General features: G+C 38.0%; 1 protein-coding gene across 2 annotated transcripts in view; it reads right to left on the bottom strand.

The window, feature by feature from the left end:
- The window catches only part of CACNA2D3 (calcium voltage-gated channel auxiliary subunit alpha2delta 3), a 573108-nt gene that overhangs the window by 128316 nt on the left and 421308 nt on the right, over positions 1-23484 (bottom strand). For both annotated transcript variants that reach the window (XM_087709045.1, XM_087709046.1), the window contains 3 exons: positions 11680-11751; positions 10254-10334; positions 5145-5219 (listed from right to left, as the gene is read on the bottom strand). In XM_087709045.1, the coding sequence (XP_087565171.1) occupies positions 5145-5219; positions 10254-10334; positions 11680-11751 (228 nt within the window). The remainder of the gene's footprint in view (positions 1-5144; positions 5220-10253; positions 10335-11679; positions 11752-23484) is intronic.

Raw genomic sequence — 23484 nt, forward strand, 5'->3', positions numbered from 1 at the left:
AATATACTTTTGTGTAATTTGTTTGGAAATGGAGATTCAATGATATTGCTTTGTACAAAAATAATCATTTATTGAGGTGTGCCTTACGCTTTCTAAGACATGGGAAAAAGGTGACAGAATGTATTCAGATACCAATTTAAAGACTGAGCTGCAAGTCCACCACATTGTTTCATTGATGGAATAGATTCCATTGAGATGGAGAGATCTTACTGACTCCTGCAGCCCTCAAATCCTACCCAAGACTTTTTCAGAGAGGACCTCAAACCTCCAGATCAGCTTTTGAGGCCAAAAAAGGTTGCAGGAAAGAGAGAGGAAAGATACAGGTTTTAATGCCGTTTTTCCCCCCAGCTGTGCTCCATATTGAATTACATTATTATATTCAGATTTGTAATACAAGAATAGACCTTATAACTGCGATAAAATTGTTGGCTGCCTGCTGCATCCCTGAGCTTCTGATTTTGCTTTCCTCTTATATGTGTATGTATGTGTGTGTGTATGTGTGGTGGAGGAGGAATGGCTCTGTGTGTGTGTTAAATATATATCTTTTTTTTTTTCAAGGCTACTTCTTCGGACCGTGGAAACATTTCCTGTTAATATTTCCATACTACATCCAAGCAGAGCTTTTAAATGTAGCAGAAAGTGAAACATATAGAGTTTCTGTTTCCTTATTGCTATTTTTTTTTTAAAAAAAATGCCATTGGGGTTTTGTTTCTGTATTTTAATAATACTGTATTTTGCAGTAAAGAGAAACACATTCAATTCAAGTCTTAACTTTCACTTTTTACATAAACACAATATATTCAAAACATGTATGATTTAAAGTTGTGTGTGTGTGTGTGTGTGTTTTGAATAATGGTTCTGTCTGTTCGGATTCCGGTGAAGGCTCTGCCAGACTCATTATATGGTTATAGATGGCAGTGTTATGCTGCCCTCTAACGTCACATTCCATACAGTTCATCCCTGGCACTAAGAATCCTCTTTATGGAGAAATTCAGTTAACATCTACCTCTTTTCAATGTTAGAAGATACAGATGCATTAACTACATTTAATCTGGTCAAAAGATGCTTTCTCATTACAGAACGTAATCCACAGAACATTGATTCCATTGAATAATTATATAAAGATAGAGTTTATAATCGTAGCAGAGACCAAATCTTCAACAGGGTTACTCGGGTATAAAATAAAGAGAAAGATAGTTCAAAATGCCACTTGATTTCTGCATATAAAACCACAGTCCTTCGCAATCTGGTGTCCTCCAGCTGTCTTGTATTCTAACACTTACAGTAATCCATAGGTGGGTTTTGGAAAACACCAGTTTGAAAAAGAAAGATATTTTTGCTAAAATAATTTTATTCCAGCCATTTGAACCAAAGATTATATCATCTCTCAATGGACCATAAATGTTTATATTAGAAAATCAAGGATTTTTCTCAAATTCACTTCTCATGTTTGGCTAGAAGCCAGCCAGTATGGCCACCACAAGCAGTGATGGAAGTTGACATACGTATGTGGAAGTCACGAGGCAGGATGTTTGTTTTAGACCTGAGCATATCATATCACATTAGGGTCCAAATAATTAAACAGGAGCATTGTTAAATTGCTTTCATGCGATCCATAACCTAGCACCTATTGGTTTCTCCTCCAAAAATTAGAATGGAATTGTAGGTCAATCACGGAACTGGCATTGTATTTTCAGAGGAAAAAAAAATGAATTGGGTATTTGGCTACCCTTAGCATGTTACTTTTTTTCCCCTTCATTTTTGTCTTGCTAATATTTTATTAAGCAAGGAACATAAACAAATCCAGTCTTCTAAATCCTAGAAACCAAACTGATGTGAGGACAATTTTTGTGACGCAGTTACTTCGTAGCCATAATGTCTTCTGAGCCAAAAGAAATTCAATTTCCCATGAAATAAACAATTCTAGTAATCACAGCACCACTTTAAACAAACAAATTGTTGGTCATCAAATGGGAATTTCCCATCATTAGTTATCACTAGTAACAGCTTGATTATTGGAGCTCATTTCGCCAACTGATCTTCATGCCAGAAGCATCTCTGGGCAACATAACTTACTAGAATCTTCTATACCCTGAGACTGGTCTGGAACTACATTTCCCAGAATTCCCAGCAACTATGAGTTGGGAAGGGGAGAGCTACTCTCAACATTTTAGGGAAGGCATCAGTGTAGACACTGCGCCTAAGTTGATGTTTATGGGGTGTATTTTCAACTTATGGACAATTTATCTAGGCAAGTAGAAATAGCATTAGAATTAGATTTAAAATTAGATTTAATTAGAATTAGATAGTGAATTCAATGTTCTCAATTCCAAGTTCATAACTTTATCTGTGATCTTTCTAGTGGAATGATTGTCTATAGTATTGAGCCAGAAATGTCAGTGATGTGAAGATAGAAAACATAACCACTTTTTCTCATTTTTTAAAAACCTGCTGTCATGAATTACATCATTTGCCAGCTAGTCCTGGATCATTTATTATTGTTAGAATAGATCTCCCTGAAGCAGGGAATTTATGCGATTTAATTTATATAATGGCAAAACCATAAATAAAGAGAAGATGACAGAGTAGCAACCCCTGTCTCTGTTGCAACTCCAATTTATCATAGCAATGATCCAATTCAAATTTATATTTGCATATTTCAATAGGCTTAAGGAGATACAACCTAGTATTGGATCGTGGGTTTTTGTGAGCAAATAAAAAGCATCAAAGAATTGATCTCCATAGTTGATATTATTCTAAGAAACAACATAACTTTCCTACTTCAAATTGCATTTTTATTTCCTACTCTTTTATGACATTTTTTTAAAAAGAACACTTGTCAAAAGCTTGTTTAACAAGAAACTCTGTACCCTGGCCAAATTGTCAAATAAAAAAATAGAACTTACTTGATATACATGGGACATAACAGTGTTGCAACAGGCTCTTGAACTATTATTCATAATGGTATGTCAAGCTGAAGAAATATACTGAAAGACTCTTGACCTGAGCTAAAATATTTCAGAACCATTCTCTATTCTACTATAACAGCCTGTATTACAGAGAGAAGCCACCTAGATCTAAGGAGAAATTTCCTTAGTCAATGGAATGACTCACCTCCAGAAGTTGTGGGTACTCCAACACTGGAGGTTTTTAAGAAGAGATTGGACATTTTTCTGATATGGTATAGGGTTTCTGCCTGAGCAGGGAGTTGGACTAGAAGATCTCTTAGGTCACTTCCAACTCTGCTTTTCTGTTAATTCCTCACCCACCTCTAACCATGGCACCAATTTGATAACCAATTTTTTTCTGATATTTCTTTGATATTTCTTTTGACTCATCCATGATCCAGTCACTTCATATTGGAAGTAGCCACTTGTGGTCACTACCTCTGGTTTCACCTGAAGGAATCACATTTTGTTTCTGCAGAGAGACATCTGTCTGCATAATTCTCACCAATATTTTCTATTTTGTATCTTTCATGCCTGCTTTGTTGACAGGAATCATGTCATAGTAATGACTGTTGCCACTACAATCATGTATGATTGCTCTAGTGAGGGGTGTCGGCATTACAGCGTTGTCATGTGATGTTTTGGACTTCTCTCCCCTTCACTAAATTGGGCATGGGCGTGGCCAGTGCATGACACATCTGGCCCGCGAGTCGGGAGTTTGACAGCCCTGCTCTAGTTTGTTTGTTCTCCATGGCTATCCAATAGCTACTTTCAGCCTCAAAGTCAGAACAAGATGACTTGATGTCTTGTGGCCACCAGTACTCTTAAAGGCCTAACTGAAGATGGAGTTCATGTGTGATTGGCTGCTTCCTTGTGTGTATGTGTGTGTACACACACCAAACTAAAGTGTATGTTACTATTAAATAAATATCAAAAGAACAGACACATCACAAAACCTGTTCTTATATCAGTTAACTGAGACAGAGAAGTAATCGTAATAGAAGTGAATGCAGGTAATCCTTGACTTATAGCAGTTCATTTAGTAACTGTTCAAAGTTACAATGGCATTGAAAAAGGGTCTTATGACTGTTTTTCACACTTATAACTGTTGCAACATCCCTGCCAAGATCCTGAGGATTTAATAGCTGCCAACTGATGTAAGACTGTAAGATGTAATTTGTAAGCTGAAGGCTAGGCTGATGAAATAAGGTTGATTCATTGCAGCTGTGGTATAACCCTTATAAGACTCTGATGGGAGGTCAACGCAAGTCTATATATAGGTGGCTATAAGAGGGTGTGTTTTCTTCTTCTTCTCAGCGTGTATTCAGTTCTCTCCTTGTGTCTGTAGTGAATGGTAAGGGATTTTATTTCCTGCATGTGTCTATTTGTATATAGTTTTAAATAAATGACTGTGTGCTGGGTGTATCACATAAAGTTAGTCACGCTGTCAAAACTCTGACAATCCCCACGGTCATGTGATTAAAATTTGGATGCATGGCCACTGACTCATATTTATGACCGTTGCAGTGTCCTGGGGTCATGTGATCCCCTTTTGGGCCCTCCTGAGAAGCAAAGTCAATGGGGAAGCCAGATTTGTTTAACAACTCGGCTACCAACTTAACAAGAAAGGTTGTAAAATGAAACAAAGTTCACTTAACAATTATTTCACTTAGCAACAGAAGTGTTGGGCTCAATTGTTGTCGTAAGTCGAGGATTACCTGTGTTGCTATTTTTATTTTAAACCTGGGAAAGATCCTTATTCTGTCTTTTTAAAGGGGATGGGGAGTGAGAGGGCTTGTATAACAGTTCTACAATTTATAAATTGGAGTCTACTTAAACATGACAAATAGGGGCTTTTAGCTAGAAGTACAGCATTCCATTTCTATGTAAGTGTACATAATTGCTACAATTTATGGCTTTTCCTCTCTGCATTTTTAGGCGTCTGAGTCCTTTACTCTGCAACTTGCACTTGTCTGAATCACCAAACAACTCCCATTGTCATTTATGCTGGATCTCATAATGAAACCTCTGTAGCATTTACATTAATCAACTATTGAAATAGTTTCCTGTAGAAGCAATAATATGTACCATTTTTTAAAAAAGAAAACTTTAAATGCTACATTTGCTGTATGTCGAGAAAGCATAAAAATAATATATTAAAAAAAAAAAACTTTATCGAGTATTTCATGATCTTACCAGAGGTCTGAGTTCAGGATGTGTCAGAATATATCCATTATTCGTAATTGCAAATGCATATCCGTGAATGCCTAGCTGCAAGGAAGAAGAAAAACAAGAACACATAGAATAAGCAAGTCCTTTGAAAAGCAACAGGTGAAGTGGCTGCAACACAATCCCAGCAGGAGATTATCTTGCCTGGCTTCCCACTGGGGTTTTCTAAGAAAACTTCTCTGAAAATTGGACCTTTTGTTGTTTTCGCTTCAAACATACAGTTGGTCCCTTTGTTGCACCGGTTAATTGCTTGTGTTTTCTAACTCTCAGCCTTCTCCAAAATGATCAGAAAGGCCTGAAGTAATAAGTATGCTGAGTAGCCTTGGATTAAAGTAGATTAGGACTCCTTATTGCTGCATTAAGATGCCATCTACCAGTTCTTAAAGTGGCATAAAGGTAGGCCAGCTAAACATTTACTGCCCAAAGGCTGAACTTCATTCTTGCTAACATGGCAGGTAAATGTTATGTCCTTAAAAATTGAATGCACAACAAAGGAAGCAACTCGTGGAGCCCTCTGATTCCCCTCCCCTCCAAAAAAAATATCAGCAGTCTGGGTGCAGGAACATCTACAAAATACTCTACACCCATATTTATTTTATTCTGTTACATTATTTTATTATTTTATTTTATTTATTAAATTTGTATCCCGCCCATCTCACCAGAGGCAACTCTTTCAAAAAAGTCTCAACTTTTCAGGAAGAGGGGAGACTTAGTAACTTTTGCTTTATGTCCCACAAAACAGTGTGGGTGGGCTGATCAGAAATGGTGGGAAATATGTAAAGAATGAACTGACACTTGGTGGGGTAACAGACGCTTTTATGAATAATTTGCTTCAGTAAATTGCGAGAATGAGAAAAACAAGAGGCAAAATGTAACCCAATTAGAGCTACATCTTTGATCTTAAAAGTCTGAGAAAGAGTGGAAGAATGGAAAAATGGGCTGAGAATTTCCTGTTTTACCAAGCGATTTCACCTCACAAAGAATCACTAGCCTAGAGTGAGTGGGAGATCCAGGGGAACAGTTGTGAGGTGCGGTAAGAGAAAAGGCAACCAGGCTTCCTAGTTTCTCCCTTAAAGTCCCACAGGAAAGAAACTGTAGCTTCTGACAAGCAGCCAGGAGGGACCCAAGCCATTTGGCTCTTAGAGCTGCAGAAGCAGAAGTCCAAGTTCATGACTTCTTCTCAAACTTGTTATCTCTCCCAACATCAAAGACAAAATTACTTCCATTGTTTCTTTAAAAAGTACTCTTAACATTTGCAGCAGCCTAATTAAAAATAGAGGGTGCACTGTTATCTACAGCCTTTCTCAGTCAGCCTGAAGATGAAGTGCACCCAACTTGTGTACACAGATACATCTGAAGGTTAGTGCTCTATTAAGAGATTAATTTAAAACAGGTCTTCTGTGATTTCAGTATACTAGGAAGTAAACTATCTCAGAAAAATGCTTTTTATCAAAAGAAATAACAAGTGTTAACTTCTTTTACCTGTGTTTTAATTAAGCCTTATTGCCTCTTGATCTTTTGTGGTACAGGTACGTCACTCTATATAATTTGAGGCTGTTTCCCAGAAGATTTATTTTCATTTGATTTTATGAGCTGAAAAAGTTGCATGCATTTTTGTAAACCAGGTTTGGTATATTTTAACTCTTCTTTTCTCTCTTATTTTCCTAACAACATTTGGAGTTACCGTATTTTTCAAAGTATAAGACACACTCCCTCCCCCAAAAAGTGGGTGGAAATGTCTGTGCGTCTTAGACTGCAAATGTTGCCAAAGCCCTGCCTTCTTTCTGGCCCCCACCCTTCAACTGTTTTTGCCCCCACCCTTCAGCTGTTTTTGACCGCCACACATCACTTTTTTGGCCTCTGTGTGTCACGTATTTGGCCTCCACATGGTCCATTTTAGAACCGTTCCAGGCTGTGAGGCTCATCACAGCACATTGCTGCTGATCGCCGTCTCTGTGGGTTGCGTTTTTGGCCAGTTCCAGGCAGCGGGGATCAGTGGCAGTGAGCTGTGGCAGGCTGAAAATGCAATGCCCCGAGGCCAAAAACGTGACGCACAAAGGTGGTGATCAGCAGTGATGTGCTGTGCTGATCCTGGCAGCCTGGAACAAGTCTAAAATGAAGCATAAGGAGGCTAAAAACACAATGCCCAGAGGCCAAAACCACAATGCATGGGGGCCAAAAATGTGATGCACAGAGACGGCGATAGGCTGTGCCAATCCCTGCAGGCTGGAACTGCTAATTGCTGGTATTCCGAGAGGCCGATCCAAAGACCAATCAGCTGCTCATGCTGAATCAGGCTGCGATAATGTGCTGTTTGCTGTAAAGATGCTAGCCAGATAAATACTGATAGATGCTGGTAGGCAGAGGCAGATTTTTTTCCCCGTTTTCCTCATCAAAAACTAATTTGTGTCTTATACTCTGGAGCGTCTTAAACTCCAAAAAGTATGGTATTTATCGTTTGCACTTCTTAGAAGACAGGCAGTGGCAATAATAAATACTAAGCAGCTAACCCTGAGGAAGAGGTAGAGCCTGGTCATTTAGATCTGGTAGGCTTCTGGAATAGATGCTCTGGAATCTCCAACATTTCATTCTAGCTGTGGCACAGCTGGGCTGTTACACAATTTATTGACATTGGATAATAAACACAGATCAGAAGTTTAATTTGGAGATCTTTGCCATTAAATTCAATGGTACTTACCAGTGCAAAAATCATTTAAAACATTAACTTAAAGTAAATTAAAAAAACATATTGGGGACATTAATACAATTAATGGACATTAATACAATCAAGTGAGTCCAGTGGTATTTCATGAGAAAAGTATTCCGCTCCTCTGCTTGCAATAGAATACTTTATGTCACTAAACTTCAAAGTTTGGACCTGGACAACCTAGAACTACACCGCCTACGGTCTGACTTAAGTTTAGTACACAAAATTATCTGCTACAACATCCTACCTGTAAATGACTACTTCAGCTTCAACCACAAAAATACACGAGCACACAATAGATACAAACTCAAAGTAAACCACTCCAAACTCAATTGCAGAAAATATGACTTCGGCAACAGAGTGGTCAATGCCTGGAATGCACTATCTGGCTCTGTTGTTACATCCTCAAACCCCCAAAACTTTAACCTTAAACTGTCTACCGTGGCCCTCATCCCATTCCTAAGAGGTCTTAGGAATAAGTGCACCAGTGTGCCTACTGTCCCTGTCTTACGTTTCCCATTTATTTGTACTCATTTCTTATGTATATATGTATACTGCTTACACTTATATGTTTATATGTTATATTCATACTTATACTTGTTTTCTCATACATGCTTGACAAACCAAAATAAATAAAATAAATAAATACATATTTTTAGTTTGAAAAAGAAAAAGACAAAGAAGACTTGATATCTGGGCTGCATTCCCTAAATCTCCAGAATGCAACAGCACAAATTAACAATGCAGCTTGTGCTGGATGGCAGGAAAATCACTCCTCTCCACTCCATATTCCCATTGAAACACTGTAAGATTTATGTGGGAATTTTTACTGTTTTTCTCCTTCTGAGTTCTTCTTCTTCATGTTATAAGGCAATAATCTGATATGAATAAAAATAAATTTCCAATTTCAGATCTAAGAGAGCTATGGGAAATAATCTAAAATGATGTGGTGTGATATTAGCCCTAGAAGTTTATGCATAATCAAATTTAGCACTATACTTATTTTTCTGAAAATCCCATTCTATTTGACAATGCTTCTCTTACACAGCTGAATGCACTCATTGATTGCAATAAATGTACCTTCAGATCAATGATGTGCAGTCATTAAAACATCCCTTGGTGGAAAAATCACTGTTAATAGCTTCCACAGATGTTCTGCATAACCCAGCTTTACCCCCAGGATGCAGAAATGATCTAAAACCTGCTGAGAGGAGGGGGTTTTTTCCCCTCCTTGTAAGTTATTTTGTTGTGGATTTTTACACAATGAGAATACAGCTCTTTCTAAAATTCTCTGATTAAGCATAAAAATGATAAGATGTTTCAAAACAATGTTTAGCTCAATGATTTTAAGCTAACCCACCTGTCCTGATCAGGCACATTTTAAAATAGTGATGTCCACAGAGTGAGGTCCAAAGCTACATTAAGGCATTCTTATTTTATTGCCATTTACACCAAAGAGCTGGAATTCTGGTAAACTGCCAGAGTATAGAAGTCTTAATAAAACTGATCTTTGGAGAAACTGAAAAAAAAATATTAAGAAAAATTTCCCAAATGCGAAAGAGTTTATGTTTAAAAACAAAACTCCTTTAAAGGATATGAGTAATCATTTCCATGTAGTAAACTACAATGTGATTTCAAATCTAAGGTATGAAAAGGATTTTCTGATTCCATGACAGTATTTTGGGATGTGATCTCTAACTGTAACATTCTCATACAACATTTGTGCTTTATTTTTCATAAGAAGTTAGCATCTATTACTAGATCTCACAATATGTCAGTTGGAAAAGGGAAGTTGATGCTGCTGAAATTTAATGGAATTTGATGCACCATTACAGACTGAGCACATGTCTTCAGATAGTATATAACCATGATAGTGAACCTATGGCATGCGTGCTGGAAGTGGCATGCAGAGCCATCTCTCTGGGCAAGCGAGCCGTCACCCATTGCTCTTCCGGATTCTGGTGCACCGGCCAGCTACTCTTCCCATGCATAAAAACACCTGCGCACCGTCCACTTGTTCTTCTGGTGTGCATGCACGTGCAAAGACCAACTGGCTGGTGGATGTTCTTCCAGTTTCCGGCATGTGCATGCACAAAGGCATGCTCCCATTTCAGCACTCGGTGCTGAAAAGATTCACCAACATTGGATGTAAGATCACAGCCCAGCAGTAACCATGTCAGTCTTGTGCAAGATATTGCACAGTGGCTTCTACAAGTAGAATTGACTTGTTGCTTCTGCCAGTTTTGTGATAATAGCAATCCTTTTCATAGAAGAGTTTCTTTGGACCTAGCTCTATACATTTTTATATTTACAATTCTACAAATGCAATTAACTTTGACTGTGTAGCAGTTTACAAATGGATAAGTTACCTTGTATTTTGGAATTGCTTTCAGAAGTTCTTTCACTGGAACATCTGTGCCCACAACTCCCAGGAGAATGCCTCTTGATCTCTATTTTAAAATAAATATATGTTTAATATTGGGTCAATAAACAATTAAAATCAACGGTTCCAGCCAATCAGTTTAATCCCACATGGATTAAAACTGCACCAAGGAATACAGTCATTCTCTTTTATTGATAAAGATCCCTGTAGTTAATCTGCCTGTCCAAGCACTAGGCCCATGTGAACCTGGGCAACCTCAAGTCTCATCACTGCACTGGTGGCAATGTGGCAATTCCCATACAGCATCAGGGAGGAAGACTTCTTCCTTGAATTTCGTGGGTTATAAGTGAAACATCTTGAAAGAAAATACAAGAAAATCCAGTTTGCCTCCTGAAAAAGCACCTTTGGGACTTCCTTGGAAGAACCACACTGAAAGATGCTTGGGTGAAGTATTAAGTTAAAGTAAAGAACCTTTCTGAGATGTTGCATGGACCTAACCCAAATCTCCAAAACCGACAGCCATTTTTTTTCTTCTAATCCTGGAAAGAAAAGCGTAGATGATGTGCAACATTTCCGCTGATAAGGATGCTTTCTGTTAAACTCTTTGAGTCTGGAAGTGTATCGTGGAAAAATGTTGCATGGAACTATGCAATTTACTTTGGTTTCTCTTCAGATCGTATAAATCTCTCGCCTTTTATGGAAATATATAACTTACTTCCCCAGCCGCCTGATCCTGCTAACTGATACCTCAAAGGGAAGTATTAAGTAAAAAGCAGTTTAAAAAGTTAGATATGAAGCAGAATGTTAAAAACATATTAAAACTTTGTTGAACTTATTTTTTCCTTAGGCAACTTTATACCATAAGTACAGACATTTGTTCTAATCAAGAATTCTATAGGAACAAAAACAAAAGTGCATGCATTTGTGTTTATGTATATATGTATAGTTGAATGTGTTTATGTACAGGGTGCTACTACAGGCAAGAGTTTTACACAGACAGATCGTGTATAACGAGTTCAGATGTTTGAGACAGAATGCAAATAATCTAGGAGCAGTTAACATGCTTACATGTAATTGAAACAAATAATTTTCAAACTTTTATAACAGTTTTTAGGTTTTATATCCTGTTTGATATATTCCCTTTCCCTTTTACAAGCTTCAATAAACATGCAAATAAAGAGCTTGGCATTCTCAATTTTGTGCTTCATGAATTCATGACACTATATTTCAAAAAGTATTTAATGCTCATTCGTATTAACAGTGTGTGCTTTTATTTCAACAGCTAAGTGCAAATATATGGGGAAACAGCAGAATCTAATAGAAATACCCATGATTTCATCAAGCCATTCAAATAGTGTATGTGCTAGTTTAAAAGCTTTCATTTTCCAGCTGATGACTATGGGAATACTTACAGTCTCATTTTGCTTACTAAATACTGGCATGGCAACAGTGGTCATCAAAACCAATCCCTGATCGTCAGCAAGCTATGTTTTAAAAAAGAGAGAGATCAAGAGAACACAAACTAAGGTCACGATCAAGCCACAGCAATGAAGACATTCAAAGGAAGAGACTTCTGATTTACTAAAATAATAGCATTTAAATATAAACCTAGGTTGCATTGTTCCGGGGCACTTCAAAAGCACAGGCTAAGGCTCTAATAAAAATTCTTCTCTTGAAAAAAAGAAAACACTTGGTGATAGTTTATTCATCTGTTGGATATAAGATGCAAATTTTGTATTCATTTTCTGGACATTTGGTTTCTTATAGGAAACCACATCTTTCCCCACCCTCTAATAATCACACCACTGCAATAAAAAAAACATGGGGCATTAATGACATCAGTCTTCAGCTGGTTTCTGCATTCTGTTATTGAGGAACAGCATGACCACACAGGAATCACTGTAATTTTGGTAACCTTGAATTCTCAAAATGAGCAATGTTAAAATGAGTAGATGATAATCTTGCTAACTTCTGCAAACTCCTGGCTCACATATTGCATTATTCAGGAAAACATAAATGTCCGACAAATTCCAGATAAATAGAAAAGCATTTCTGCACCCAACTCCAATTTGGTTTCCACTGTCAGTCAATCTGAAGCTTGGATCCGTTTAAGATATACGTTGTAATTAAACGTGCAGTAATTCCATATTAAGATTGCAAGTAGCTGATATTAAAAAAGGGGGAATCTTTTCTTCACAGAATTAATGGTTGATGAATTTTTCTGAAGCTGTTCCTAAAATATAAGATAGAGTTTTTCTTATATGATTTTCCAAGTCCCAGGAGGTTTGCCTGGCCTTAGTATGATTTAGGAATTGCAAATGTAAACTATATTGTGTGAGACAAACACGCAACTAAAAACCCATGACTAGACATTAGATACTTCACTACAAAATACATATGCAAGGGAAAAAAATTACTCTTTAATCTTCTACTACCAGCAATACGATTAAAATTAAAGTGTTCACATACAGTATGTGGGAAAACATTTCTCCAAGATTTTTATTGCCTCAAGAATTTCCTTCACACACAGTTCCTACATAGGTCTTCCACAGCTTCTTCCATCCATTCCATTTATTTTTATTATGTCCCCAGCTGGTAAAATCAGCAGGTTTTGTTGCTTGTATTATTCCAACTAGAAGCATGAAGTTGTACTTAGGCATCCCAAAACAAAAACTGCCCATTCAGAAAATATTTGTATACGGTTGTTTATAAGTACAAATGATGTTCTTAAAATAATTGCTGCAATGTGAATGTAAGTAAGTTTAACCATGTTGGGAATGGTTTGGATTAGGTGACCTAATCCAGAGAAACATGAGGGCTTGAGTTCATTCCAAGAAACCAATATGAGTAACCATTGTAATTCACATGAAGATAAAGTGAGGGAAGGAGAAGCATGTTCTCATGTAGATAAGATTTTGTGAGTATAGCTGTATAATAAAATTAGTTTTATATCTATATGGCAATGGTTTCTTAATCTGGTCTACCATATAGGGCTGACATCAAGAGCAATTCCAAAGTTATCCTTGGCCCATGATAATGTAAAACTGCCTTTAAAAATCCTTTTTAAAGAACAAGTTGAACATTTGAGTTTAGTAGGAAGAAAGAAAGAGCAATGTTGATGTTCTGAGACATTTCTAAATTTTTATGTTGAGCTTCATCTGAAGTCATCTGAATAGCTGCTAACTGCAGAGGTTGTGTCATGACTAGCTACTTTCTACTTGCCCAACTTCAGGGAGGAATAAATGCAGTTCCAACTGTGGTCCTCTAGAAAGTAAACATGAGGATGAATGGACATGAGTTCTCAACTGGAAGTTTCAATATTTGTAATATGTTCCTTTTTTAACCAGAAAAAACAACAACACCTGACATACAGTATATTTGTAGTAAGTACAAACTGGTAGAAATCTTCAAAGAAAAAATCAAAGGACTGCAGCAACAAATGGCTATAGTTTAGCTGATGTGAAAGGATAAAAGATTTTTTAGTTTAAAGAAAAGAGATACTACACAGACTGTAATAGTTGATGCAATTCTCCATAAGACAAGAAGAAGATAAGTCTGGTGCACAAAATATTCTGCACTGTGTCAACCCAGAAAGAGTTTGAGAGCCCTGCAGCTAAAACATATTCTTAACATTTAATAGAGACACTGCAGAAGAGAAGGAGACTTGGTGACTCTCTAAATTTCAGAGAAGATGCCTTATAGGAAAGAAGAGTCACAGTGGTTGGTGAGTCACTCCTATAAGGAATGTATACAAATACAATATGCAGTATGTCAATTGGATTCACTGTCAAATGTGCTATCTACAAGGAGCTAAAATCAGGATGTAATAGAATGATTTCCAGGAATTCTCAAGCATAATTATCCCCTTCCTGTTAATATATATGGGAACCAGTAATACTTCAGAGAACAGCTACAACTACTGGTATATCACCAAAGACTTTAACAAAACTTTGAAAGAAAAGTTAAGCCCTGGGAGCTCAGGTGATTCTCAGTTTATGGAAGAGATCTGAAAAAAAGGAAGAGAAATATTGCAAACCAATGACTACCTACCCAAATGATATTGACAGAAAAGATTTTACTCCTGGGACCACAACTTGAGTAATCCACATGATAGTCTGTGGGCAGGAGATGCATAGAATTTCATAAAGAATGATTAAAACAAATATTTAGTTTCAATCTTGCTAGTTTGATTTAAAGGGGACATCAAATCCCATGAGTGTTGGAAATAAAAAAAAACAGAAATTAGGACCTCTGATGAGCATTTGCACATAGTAGAAAGTAGGGTCATTACACAAATGGGTCACTCATTAAAATATCAGAAGGAATACTGGCTCTTAAACCTTGTAGTTTTCAGTATCTAAACAGCAAGATTCAGCATGTGGGAGTAACAAGAGAAACCTAAACTTTTAGTATGGAAAATTAAATGTGACTTAATTATTTTAAGAGATTCACTAAGATGATTCCCTTGAAGGATACAATTTGTTAAAAAAAACAAAATGAGAAGAAACAGAAAAAGGAGAGTTGCAATAAATGCTGAAAATGTATATAAAAAAATGTTCAGAAATCAAAATGAAAGAACTTGGCAATGTTGCAGAGGTTCAAATAAAAACAATACTGTTGCTAGTGTTTATTATTCCTATTTATTCAAATAGCAATAAAAACTAGCTGGTGGCTTGGCCCAAATCCTATGTATTGGTTTTGAGAAATCACGGAGAGTGTATGAAATACTATATTACTCAGAGCAGTGTTTTTTTAAAAGAAGACCCAGTAAGTCAGGCTGACATAATATCAGTAACAGAAAGGATTCTAGAATTGATCGTCAAGAGATAATCTGTGACCATTTGAAAACAATGGATAATTGCAAGCAATCAGAATTGGTTTGTCAGGAACATATTTTGCTTGAATAGCTTTATCTTATTTTTTGATCAGGGAATTTTCTTAATAGAGTTTAGGAATGTTGTAACTGCAATATATCGATTGCAGCAAAATATTTGAGAATGAACTTCCTGAAATTGTACGCTCCAAACTAATCCAGTGTAGGATGGATGGCACCACAATTAAGTGAATATAGAAGAAACAGAAATTGTATTAAAGTCAGGGGTGAAATGCTACAGGTTCAGACCAGTTCGCCCAGTAGTAAAAATGCTACTGGTTTGCCCAAACAAATGTTTTTCCCAACAATCAGTTGTGATGCGTGATTTATATTTTCTAGAAAACAGGATTCCTGCTTTCTAGCTAATCTAAACCGCATGGCACAGTGGATTCCCCTCCTTGCTGTTTACTTACCTTTGCAGGCGGGCTTGGTAGCAGGCTTCGTCCACCCACCCGGACATCATCATGTCTGTTTTTCACCATCTACGCATGTGTGAAAGATACTATACGTGTGCGCACTGAACCAGTAGCAAAGGTATCAGGGGTGGATTTCGCCCCCGATTAAAGTGATCTCATCAAATTAGAAAATTGATTTCAAATGAAGGTGCAGTCCTGGATCTTTTTACTCTTTACTGTTTTTATTAAAGGACCCAGAGGCTAAAGGTTAAGACATGCCTATCTAACTTGCAGGCGATACAAAACTGTCTGGGACAGTTAATACCTTAAAAAATAGAAATTAAAATATAAATGAAGTGCTCAGTTGAGGAATGAGTTGAAAATAAAATAATGAAACTTAACAGAACATTCCAATGTTCTGCACCCAATAGAAGTAGATCCTTTCCTACTGCTATAGTTAACTAAGCAATCAAATAAATTTATATGGCCTCCCAACTCACATATGTTGACACTAGGATTAGGTGGTTTATGAGATTTTAAAAAAATCCTATAAAAAATCCCACCCACCTACAGCACTGATAAATGCAATCGTACCAACCACTTGATTGGTTCCACATAGCCCTGGGGGACGGGAGAGGCAGGCCTGCACACAGAAGCATGTCTTCAAGGCCTTCTGGGAAAATAGCAAAGTGGGAACCAGTTTTCTTTCTCATGGAATATTTCATAAGGAAAGAACTACCACTGAAAGGCCCCTTTTCTTGGTCCCACCAAATGTATTTTCCTAGTATATGGAACCTGCAACATACCCTGCTTCCCCTCCTCCCCCTGGTGGGTCACTAGATCTAACTGGAGTCCTTCAAATACCTTGGCTCCAAGTCATGTAGGGAATTAAATATGATAACAAGCGCAATTCTTGCAAAAGAGTTGATGCCTGAACAAATCTTCCATAAAACTATGCAGGTTGGTATATTGTGAACCAACTGAAGCTTCTGGATAGTGTTCAAGGACAGCCCCATGTAGAGCACATTATAATAGTCCAAATGAGAGGTGAACCAAGGCATAGATGATTGTGACAAGGTGTTGGTCCAGGTAGGGGTGTAACTGGCCCACTTCTGACAGCTCTTCTGGTCACACCTTGAGTAGAAGTTGCAAGTCCAAGAGAATCCTCAAATTACACACTAGGTCTGTCTGGGGCAGGGCAACTTCATTCACAATCAAAGATGGCAATTCTCCAAGGACCAAGGAGCTCTGAACTCAAAGTTACTTCATCTCATCCAGATTGTTTTAGTCTATTGCTCCCCTTCTAGACTTCAAAGCCTCCAGACACCAAGAAAAGGTGGTTGCAGCCTCACTTAATTCAAAACAGGCAGTGGTATCCAACTTAGTATCACCTGCATACTGATGATATCTCATCCCATGACGCTGGATGATCTCACACAGCAGTTTCAAATAAGTGACAGATAGGAGCTGAAACAGTACTGACCCTTGAAGGATCCTGCAAAGCAGGAGCCAGATGTCAGACCTCTCCACCCCCCAGCCCCCCGGATCATCAGCAACTGAAAATAGCTTGAGAGGAAGGAAGTTAACCAGAATGCCACCAGCCGCCCCCCTCCCCGCATCACTCAGAGCCACACACATATGTTATGCACTTATAAAATGTATGATAACTATGGAAAATATGGACACCTGATTTGGTAATATGAAAAATTTATTCATACCACTCAAGCATATGGATTTTCCCTCCAGGTTAGACTTGGCAGAATTAGTTTTATTACATTAGTCATATAGCACAGCAGTCCCAAAGCTTTTTGGCAACTTTTCCATGGACCATGAGAGAAAGATAATTTTTCCATGAGCTGGGAGAAAGGTGGTTTCAGTTTTGCTTGCTCACCTTCTTAAAAAATTCAAATAAAGATATTTGCCAAATCTACGGCCTGAGCAATTTATGATCATTTCTACATATGATCTTTCACATGGTTTCGGTCTGCAGCGGGCCATAAACATCAATATTTCTAGTAATTGTGAACCACGGGATTTCAAATATTAACATAATACTTAATGCAATTTGTTTGTATCATTGTCAATACAATTTTATTTTTATTTTGAATTCTTCTACATTCCAACCTCAAATGGAAGGATGTGTGTTTGTCCTTTGAAATGCAAGAATAATTAGATTAAATGTACTAACAAAGTCCAGATTCTTCCACCCTATTGCTTTGATTTTAAAGGCAAACACATTGCTGCTTCATCTTAAGTGCTTTCATGAAAGGGTATTTTCTTACAGTTCATGAGGCGCTTCCATTTCCATGTATAAATGGTGCATGTAAAATATTTAAGGAGACAGAAAGAGATAATGATTTTGGGGGCGGAAAGCATTTTATATGCTATATTATTACATTCCTTTTCTCTATGTGTGGGTGTATGCACGCATGTGTATTAATGTAGAATCACCTAAACAGTCACAACACACACACACGCACGCACGCACACACACAAACAAACACTGTTACTTTAAAAGATGAAACTCATATTTAAATAATAATAAAACTTTTCAGTTTCGTAAGACTCCAGGGTTAAGTTCTTTGTTCCCTTCCTTGCTGCATTCTTGAAGAACTTCCTCCCTTGCTTCTGGAGCCAGGATTCAGTGGGGAAGAAAAGAGATATTGGTAGTGGATCTGGCTATTTGAGAGACCGCCTTCTGCCAATTACCTCCCTACGTCCCATCAGATCGCATAGAGTTGGCCTCCTCCGTATTCCATCCGCCAGTCAGTGCCGACTGGCGACTACTCGGAGGAGAGCCTTCTCTGTTGCGGCTCCGACACTATGGAACAATCTCCCCATGGAGATTCATACCCTCACCACCGTCCAGGCCTTCCGCACAGCCCTCAAGAACTGGCTAGCCCATCAGGCCTGGGGATAAGTTTACTTTTGCCCCTCCCGAATGCTGAGTGAATGTTGAGTTTTACTGTTTAATTTATTTTTGTGCACATTTCTTTTTGTATTGTCCTACACTCCCTTCCCTTTTTGATTGTAAGCCGCCCTGAGTCCCCTCAGGGAAAAGGGCGGTCTATAAATGTCTAATAAATACTAAATACTAAATACTAAATATTGAATTTTGAGAATTTTTCCTCAAAATGGGGTAAAGATTTAGCACTAAGGTACTAAAACCCTGGTAGTACCTTCTCGAAACTTATCAATTAATATCCCACGTACTCATCCTTGGAGATGCAATTGCCTTTGGTACCTATCCTTCTCCTTGGGATATCTTCCTTAACTGCTCACTTCTCTTTCCCCTCTGAAAGTGGTGGAATGTCAGGACTTGCTCGCCATCTCTTGGGAAATTGAAAGCTGGGATGGATCAAAGCGGGGCATGTTTTGGCATTCACACACAGTCCCAAATCTGAAAGGAGCCTTACCCTTTAAGGGATATTGACCACTTATAGTGGGCAAAATCTGATTGGCCTTCAGATGTGCCAGCTCAGTGTAGCGGTTGACGTGATGTGCCGATGCTTGGAAGCTTTCAGGATCTGGATGGGAACGAACAAATTGGTACTCAATCCCGATAAGACTGAGTGGCTTTGGATGTTGCCCCCAAAGGACAGTTCAGACAGTCCGTCCTTGATCCTGGGGGGGGGAGGGGTGAAAACTTACACCCCTCAGAGAGTGCCTGCAATTTGGAGGTCCTCCTGGATTCGCAGCTGACACTGGAACACCATCTGTCGGCTGTGACCAGGGGGGCCTTTGCCCAAGTTTGCCTGGTACACCAATTGCGGCCCTACTTGGACAGGGGGGCACTTCAAACGGTCACTCATGCCCTTGTCACCTCAAGGCTGGATTATTGCAATGCGCTCTACATGGGGCTATCCTTGAAAAGCATTCGGAGACTACAGCTAGTCCAGAATGCAGCCGCGCGAGCGATATTGGGTGTACCGAGATACACCCATATTACACCTGTCCTCTGCGAGCTGCACTGGCTGCCAATTGGTCTCCAGACGCAATTCAAGGTGTTGGTTATTACCTTTAAAGCCCTACATGGCTTAGGACCAGCATATCTGTGAGATCGCCTACTGCCACACACTTCCCAATGGCCGATAAGATCCCACAGGGTGGGCCTCCTTTGGATTCTGTCAGCCGGACAGTGTCGGCTGGCGGGCCCCTGGAGGAGAGCCTTCTCTGTGGCTGCTCCGACCCTGTGGAATCAGCTAACCCCAGAGGTCCAGACCTTACCCAATCTCATGGCCTTCAGGAAAGCTGTTAAAACCTGGCTGTTCCGGTAGGCCTGGGGCTGTTGACCTTTTGTCAAGGTCCAGCTCCGATTAGAATGTATGTGTGTTGTGAATTTTTAACTTGTTCTTTTATTTTGCTTTTCTTTTTTTTTCTTTCTTTGTAAGCCGTCTGGAGTTCTCCAGGATTGGGCGGCCTATAAATTTATTTTTTTTTAAAATGTGTCTACATCCATCCAAAAAAAGTTTGATGTGTCTACGCCTACAAAAAACTTGTCCATAGCAGGAAAGCCACAATGCAGGTACAGGGATAGTGGAGGAAAGGAAAAGGGGAGAGGGGTTACAGATATGTCTGTTATCTAGTAACAGACTATGAGATCCAGTGATAGGGTTTATTATACGGATTTTCTCTATTGTATTATTGGCTATTTCAGTCTAAAGCGTGAGCTTTGTGCTACAGCTAAAACTTAGGAATTCACTAAGTGACAGGAATTTTCTGTAAGTTAAAAACCTTCCTGGTTTCTTAATTCTTCAAATTAATCTTTACTTTTGAAACTAATTCCTGACTATTTTCAATGTTTCCCATAAAATCTTCCATTTCTTTACGTTTTTATATTTTTTAAACAGAATTCAGGTTTCTTTTAAGGAAGCTTTTTCTTGTCTGATTTGGGTCTTCTAAGAACCTAATTGTACACAAAAAGTCCCTTACTTCCCCCACTAGTTTAGGATCTATTTGTAATCATTTTCCTGAGAAGAGTCACTTTCACTGTTTATGGAGATCCAGTTTAGGATTCCTTCTCTGTTTCCTTCTCTCCCCCACTCCCAAATCAAGGTCTAAATTTCATCCATGCCTTTAAAATTATTTTGTCTGAAATGTATTTTAGTATGTTCTCCTTGTCTTTGTTACTCATCAAAAATCTATTAGACCTTAAAAATGGTCATAACAAAAAACTTTCGTTATGCATGTATGAGCTCAAGTACATTTAGGATTCCTCCAAAGTTGTCAGTTGGCTTATATTTCCACCTCCTGGTCAGTTTCTAGTTTTTACGATTTCCACAGTAATCTATTTAGCATTCTGGGTGCACATAATGATTGTACATATGACAATCATTGAAGTGTTACATAATCACAGGAGGCAATGGTGGGGAAATGTTCCATTCCAATACCCAAGAGAGCATCATTAGAACCTGAGAATTAGGGGTGCCACTAGAATGTCTACAAAATTTCCCAAGCAAACAATACTGGAATTGCTGAATAATTTGTAGGAGCTCTCCTTGTAAAATTCCTCTGCTCCAATCTGCCTGAAATGTACCCTCTTGAAAGGGAAAAAAACCTGTATCAAAAATATTTTACATTTCTATTTTAACAAAGAAACAAACCTGTAGACATCTCCTTCTTTTTGTATAAGATTAAAAGATTTAAAAAGCCAACACCAGAAAATCTGCACCTATGTTTCTGACATTTGGCAGGTTTTAAATCTTAAAAATTCTTCAGTGCTAGCAAACATTAGCCAATTCTATTCAAAATAATAATACAAAGAAAACTGAATGTGAAAGGCAAAACACTAGATTACTGAAACTCATTTTGGATTCCGCCCCAAGTTTGATTAGGCAGCTTATAAATCTGTCCAAGTTAAATTAGCCTGGATTCTGAATTGCCTAATCAAACTTCAGATCTGACCTTGTGATGAAAACATTTTGTAATCAGTAACCTAAGAACCCATGAGCGAGATTTCAAGTACACCCTTGAAGTACTCCAGAATTTGCACTAGAAAAGAGCTATTCAATGTGTAAACAAGTAGTGTCAACTTGCCAGGACTATGTTCTTTTACAGCAATGTGTAAAATTGTTGTTATTCTCCAACTAATTTCTGGGCAAAAAAAAAAGCCAGAATGGAAATACATTATAAATAGGAACATTAAAAATTATTTTAAAATAGTAGAAGTAGTAAAAAATAATAATACAGTTTTTATAGCTTCGAAACACCAAGAAAAATGTAATTAATCCAAACCAGTTACCTTCCTCATCATTCTTAGAAACTGACATTTTAGCAATGGGTAAAGTTTAGAGCTATCAGAATGGCTTCAGAGTAAATACCCATTGTTCCTAAGAATGGGCAATTCTGATCATACAGGTAGTTCTCAATTTATGATCATTCATTTGGCAGCCATTCAAAGTTATGACAGTGCTGAAAAAATAAACTTACAACCTACACCCAAAGATATGGCAATGCCAGTGCCCCCATGGTCACATGATCAATATTCAGGTGGTTGGCAACCTTCCTGCACTTACAAGTGGACGGGCACTTCAACTCCCTCCATTTGACTTACTATCATAATTGGGACTGGGATTGCCATCATAAATCAGTGCAAGCATGATTCTGGGGCTGCTTGCTGCCCCCATAGGGCAGGGTGCAGGGCAAAGGGTTGAGTTAGGATTATAGGTGGTTGGAGGGTTGGAGACAGTTTCTTATTTTACTGAGGCTCAGGGCTGGGTAAGACCCAGAATGGCTTGGATAGGAATGAGTACTTATTAATAAGCTTTGAGTCTTGATTAGGAACCATAACAGTGAGTGCCGGGATTGCTGTTGTAAATCAGTGCAGTCACGTAATGTTTTGCTTTATGACCTACAATGGCAATCCCAATCACAATTGTGATCCTAAATTGAGTGCCACCTGCATAAAATGGGCTGGCTTCTGAATGAATCCAACATTGTTGTGTTGAAGCAAGGAATGTTCAGGGGGGAAGTCAGTGTTCTTTAATCATAAATTGTTCATTCAGTGTTGTAGGTCTGCGTCTATACAGGTTGCAGTCAAGGGTGAAACAGGAAGGCATAATGAAGATGCAGTTTTCCACAACGTATTTTACCTTGAATATTCAAAGAAGGTTTTCATGTACAACCAAGAGATATAAATAAGTGCCACTTCAAAAAGAAAAAAAAAATCATACACCAATCACTATATTGAAGCATTTTTTTTCTTCTGAACTTCATTTGATTTCATTTAGCTTCTTAGTTAACTTTAATAAAATCTCTAATGTTTCTCCCAGTGCAGTTTCATGACAAGATCAAGACTGTAAATTTTCCATTCTTTATGTAATTCAACACCTTGAAGAATGAAAAAAAAGTAAACGAAGCAAAGAATGATGAATGGTGGGCCTAGATTTTTCAAAGCAAATTTGTGTTAGGATAAAAGGACAGCATGCTGTGCTCTAAGAAAAGAGAAAAGGAATTTCTGGAAACTTTAAATGAACAGTTATTGCCCAAGTCATGTACTTAAAACATTTGAGAATGTTGGGGAAAAAACAATATTTTTAAACAGAGCAGAATAATTTTCTTAAGGTGAACTCTCTTTCATTATAATGTGTAATAGATACAGTAGCCTCCCCCGGTTTTACAGAGGATCAGCACAAAATACCTCACAATAGGAATAAGTTAATACATCTTGAAGCCCGCTGCTTCCACAAATCATGTAAAACAATACCTTAGTGGGCTGTTATAGTGGAACACTTATGTCTGAGTGACACGGCAGAAGAGAAAAATCAAGTGTGCTAATTCATATCCACAAACTCCACAAACAAATAAAATGATTTCTTTACTCTAAATAAATCATTCCTCCCTCCCGCAAGGAAACACAAAGGAAGAGATCATACATTTCATACGTTGCTAATTCCTTATTGTATTTTAAATTGACCTGGACATAATTCCTAATTTGGATGGTTCATTAT

This window comes from Thamnophis sirtalis, unplaced genomic scaffold (genome assembly GCF_051295495.1).
Source record: "Thamnophis sirtalis isolate CommonGarterSnake01/CBP01778 unplaced genomic scaffold, rThaSir2_p1.2 scaffold_3, whole genome shotgun sequence".
Taxonomy (NCBI): domain Eukaryota; kingdom Metazoa; phylum Chordata; class Lepidosauria; order Squamata; family Natricidae; genus Thamnophis; species Thamnophis sirtalis.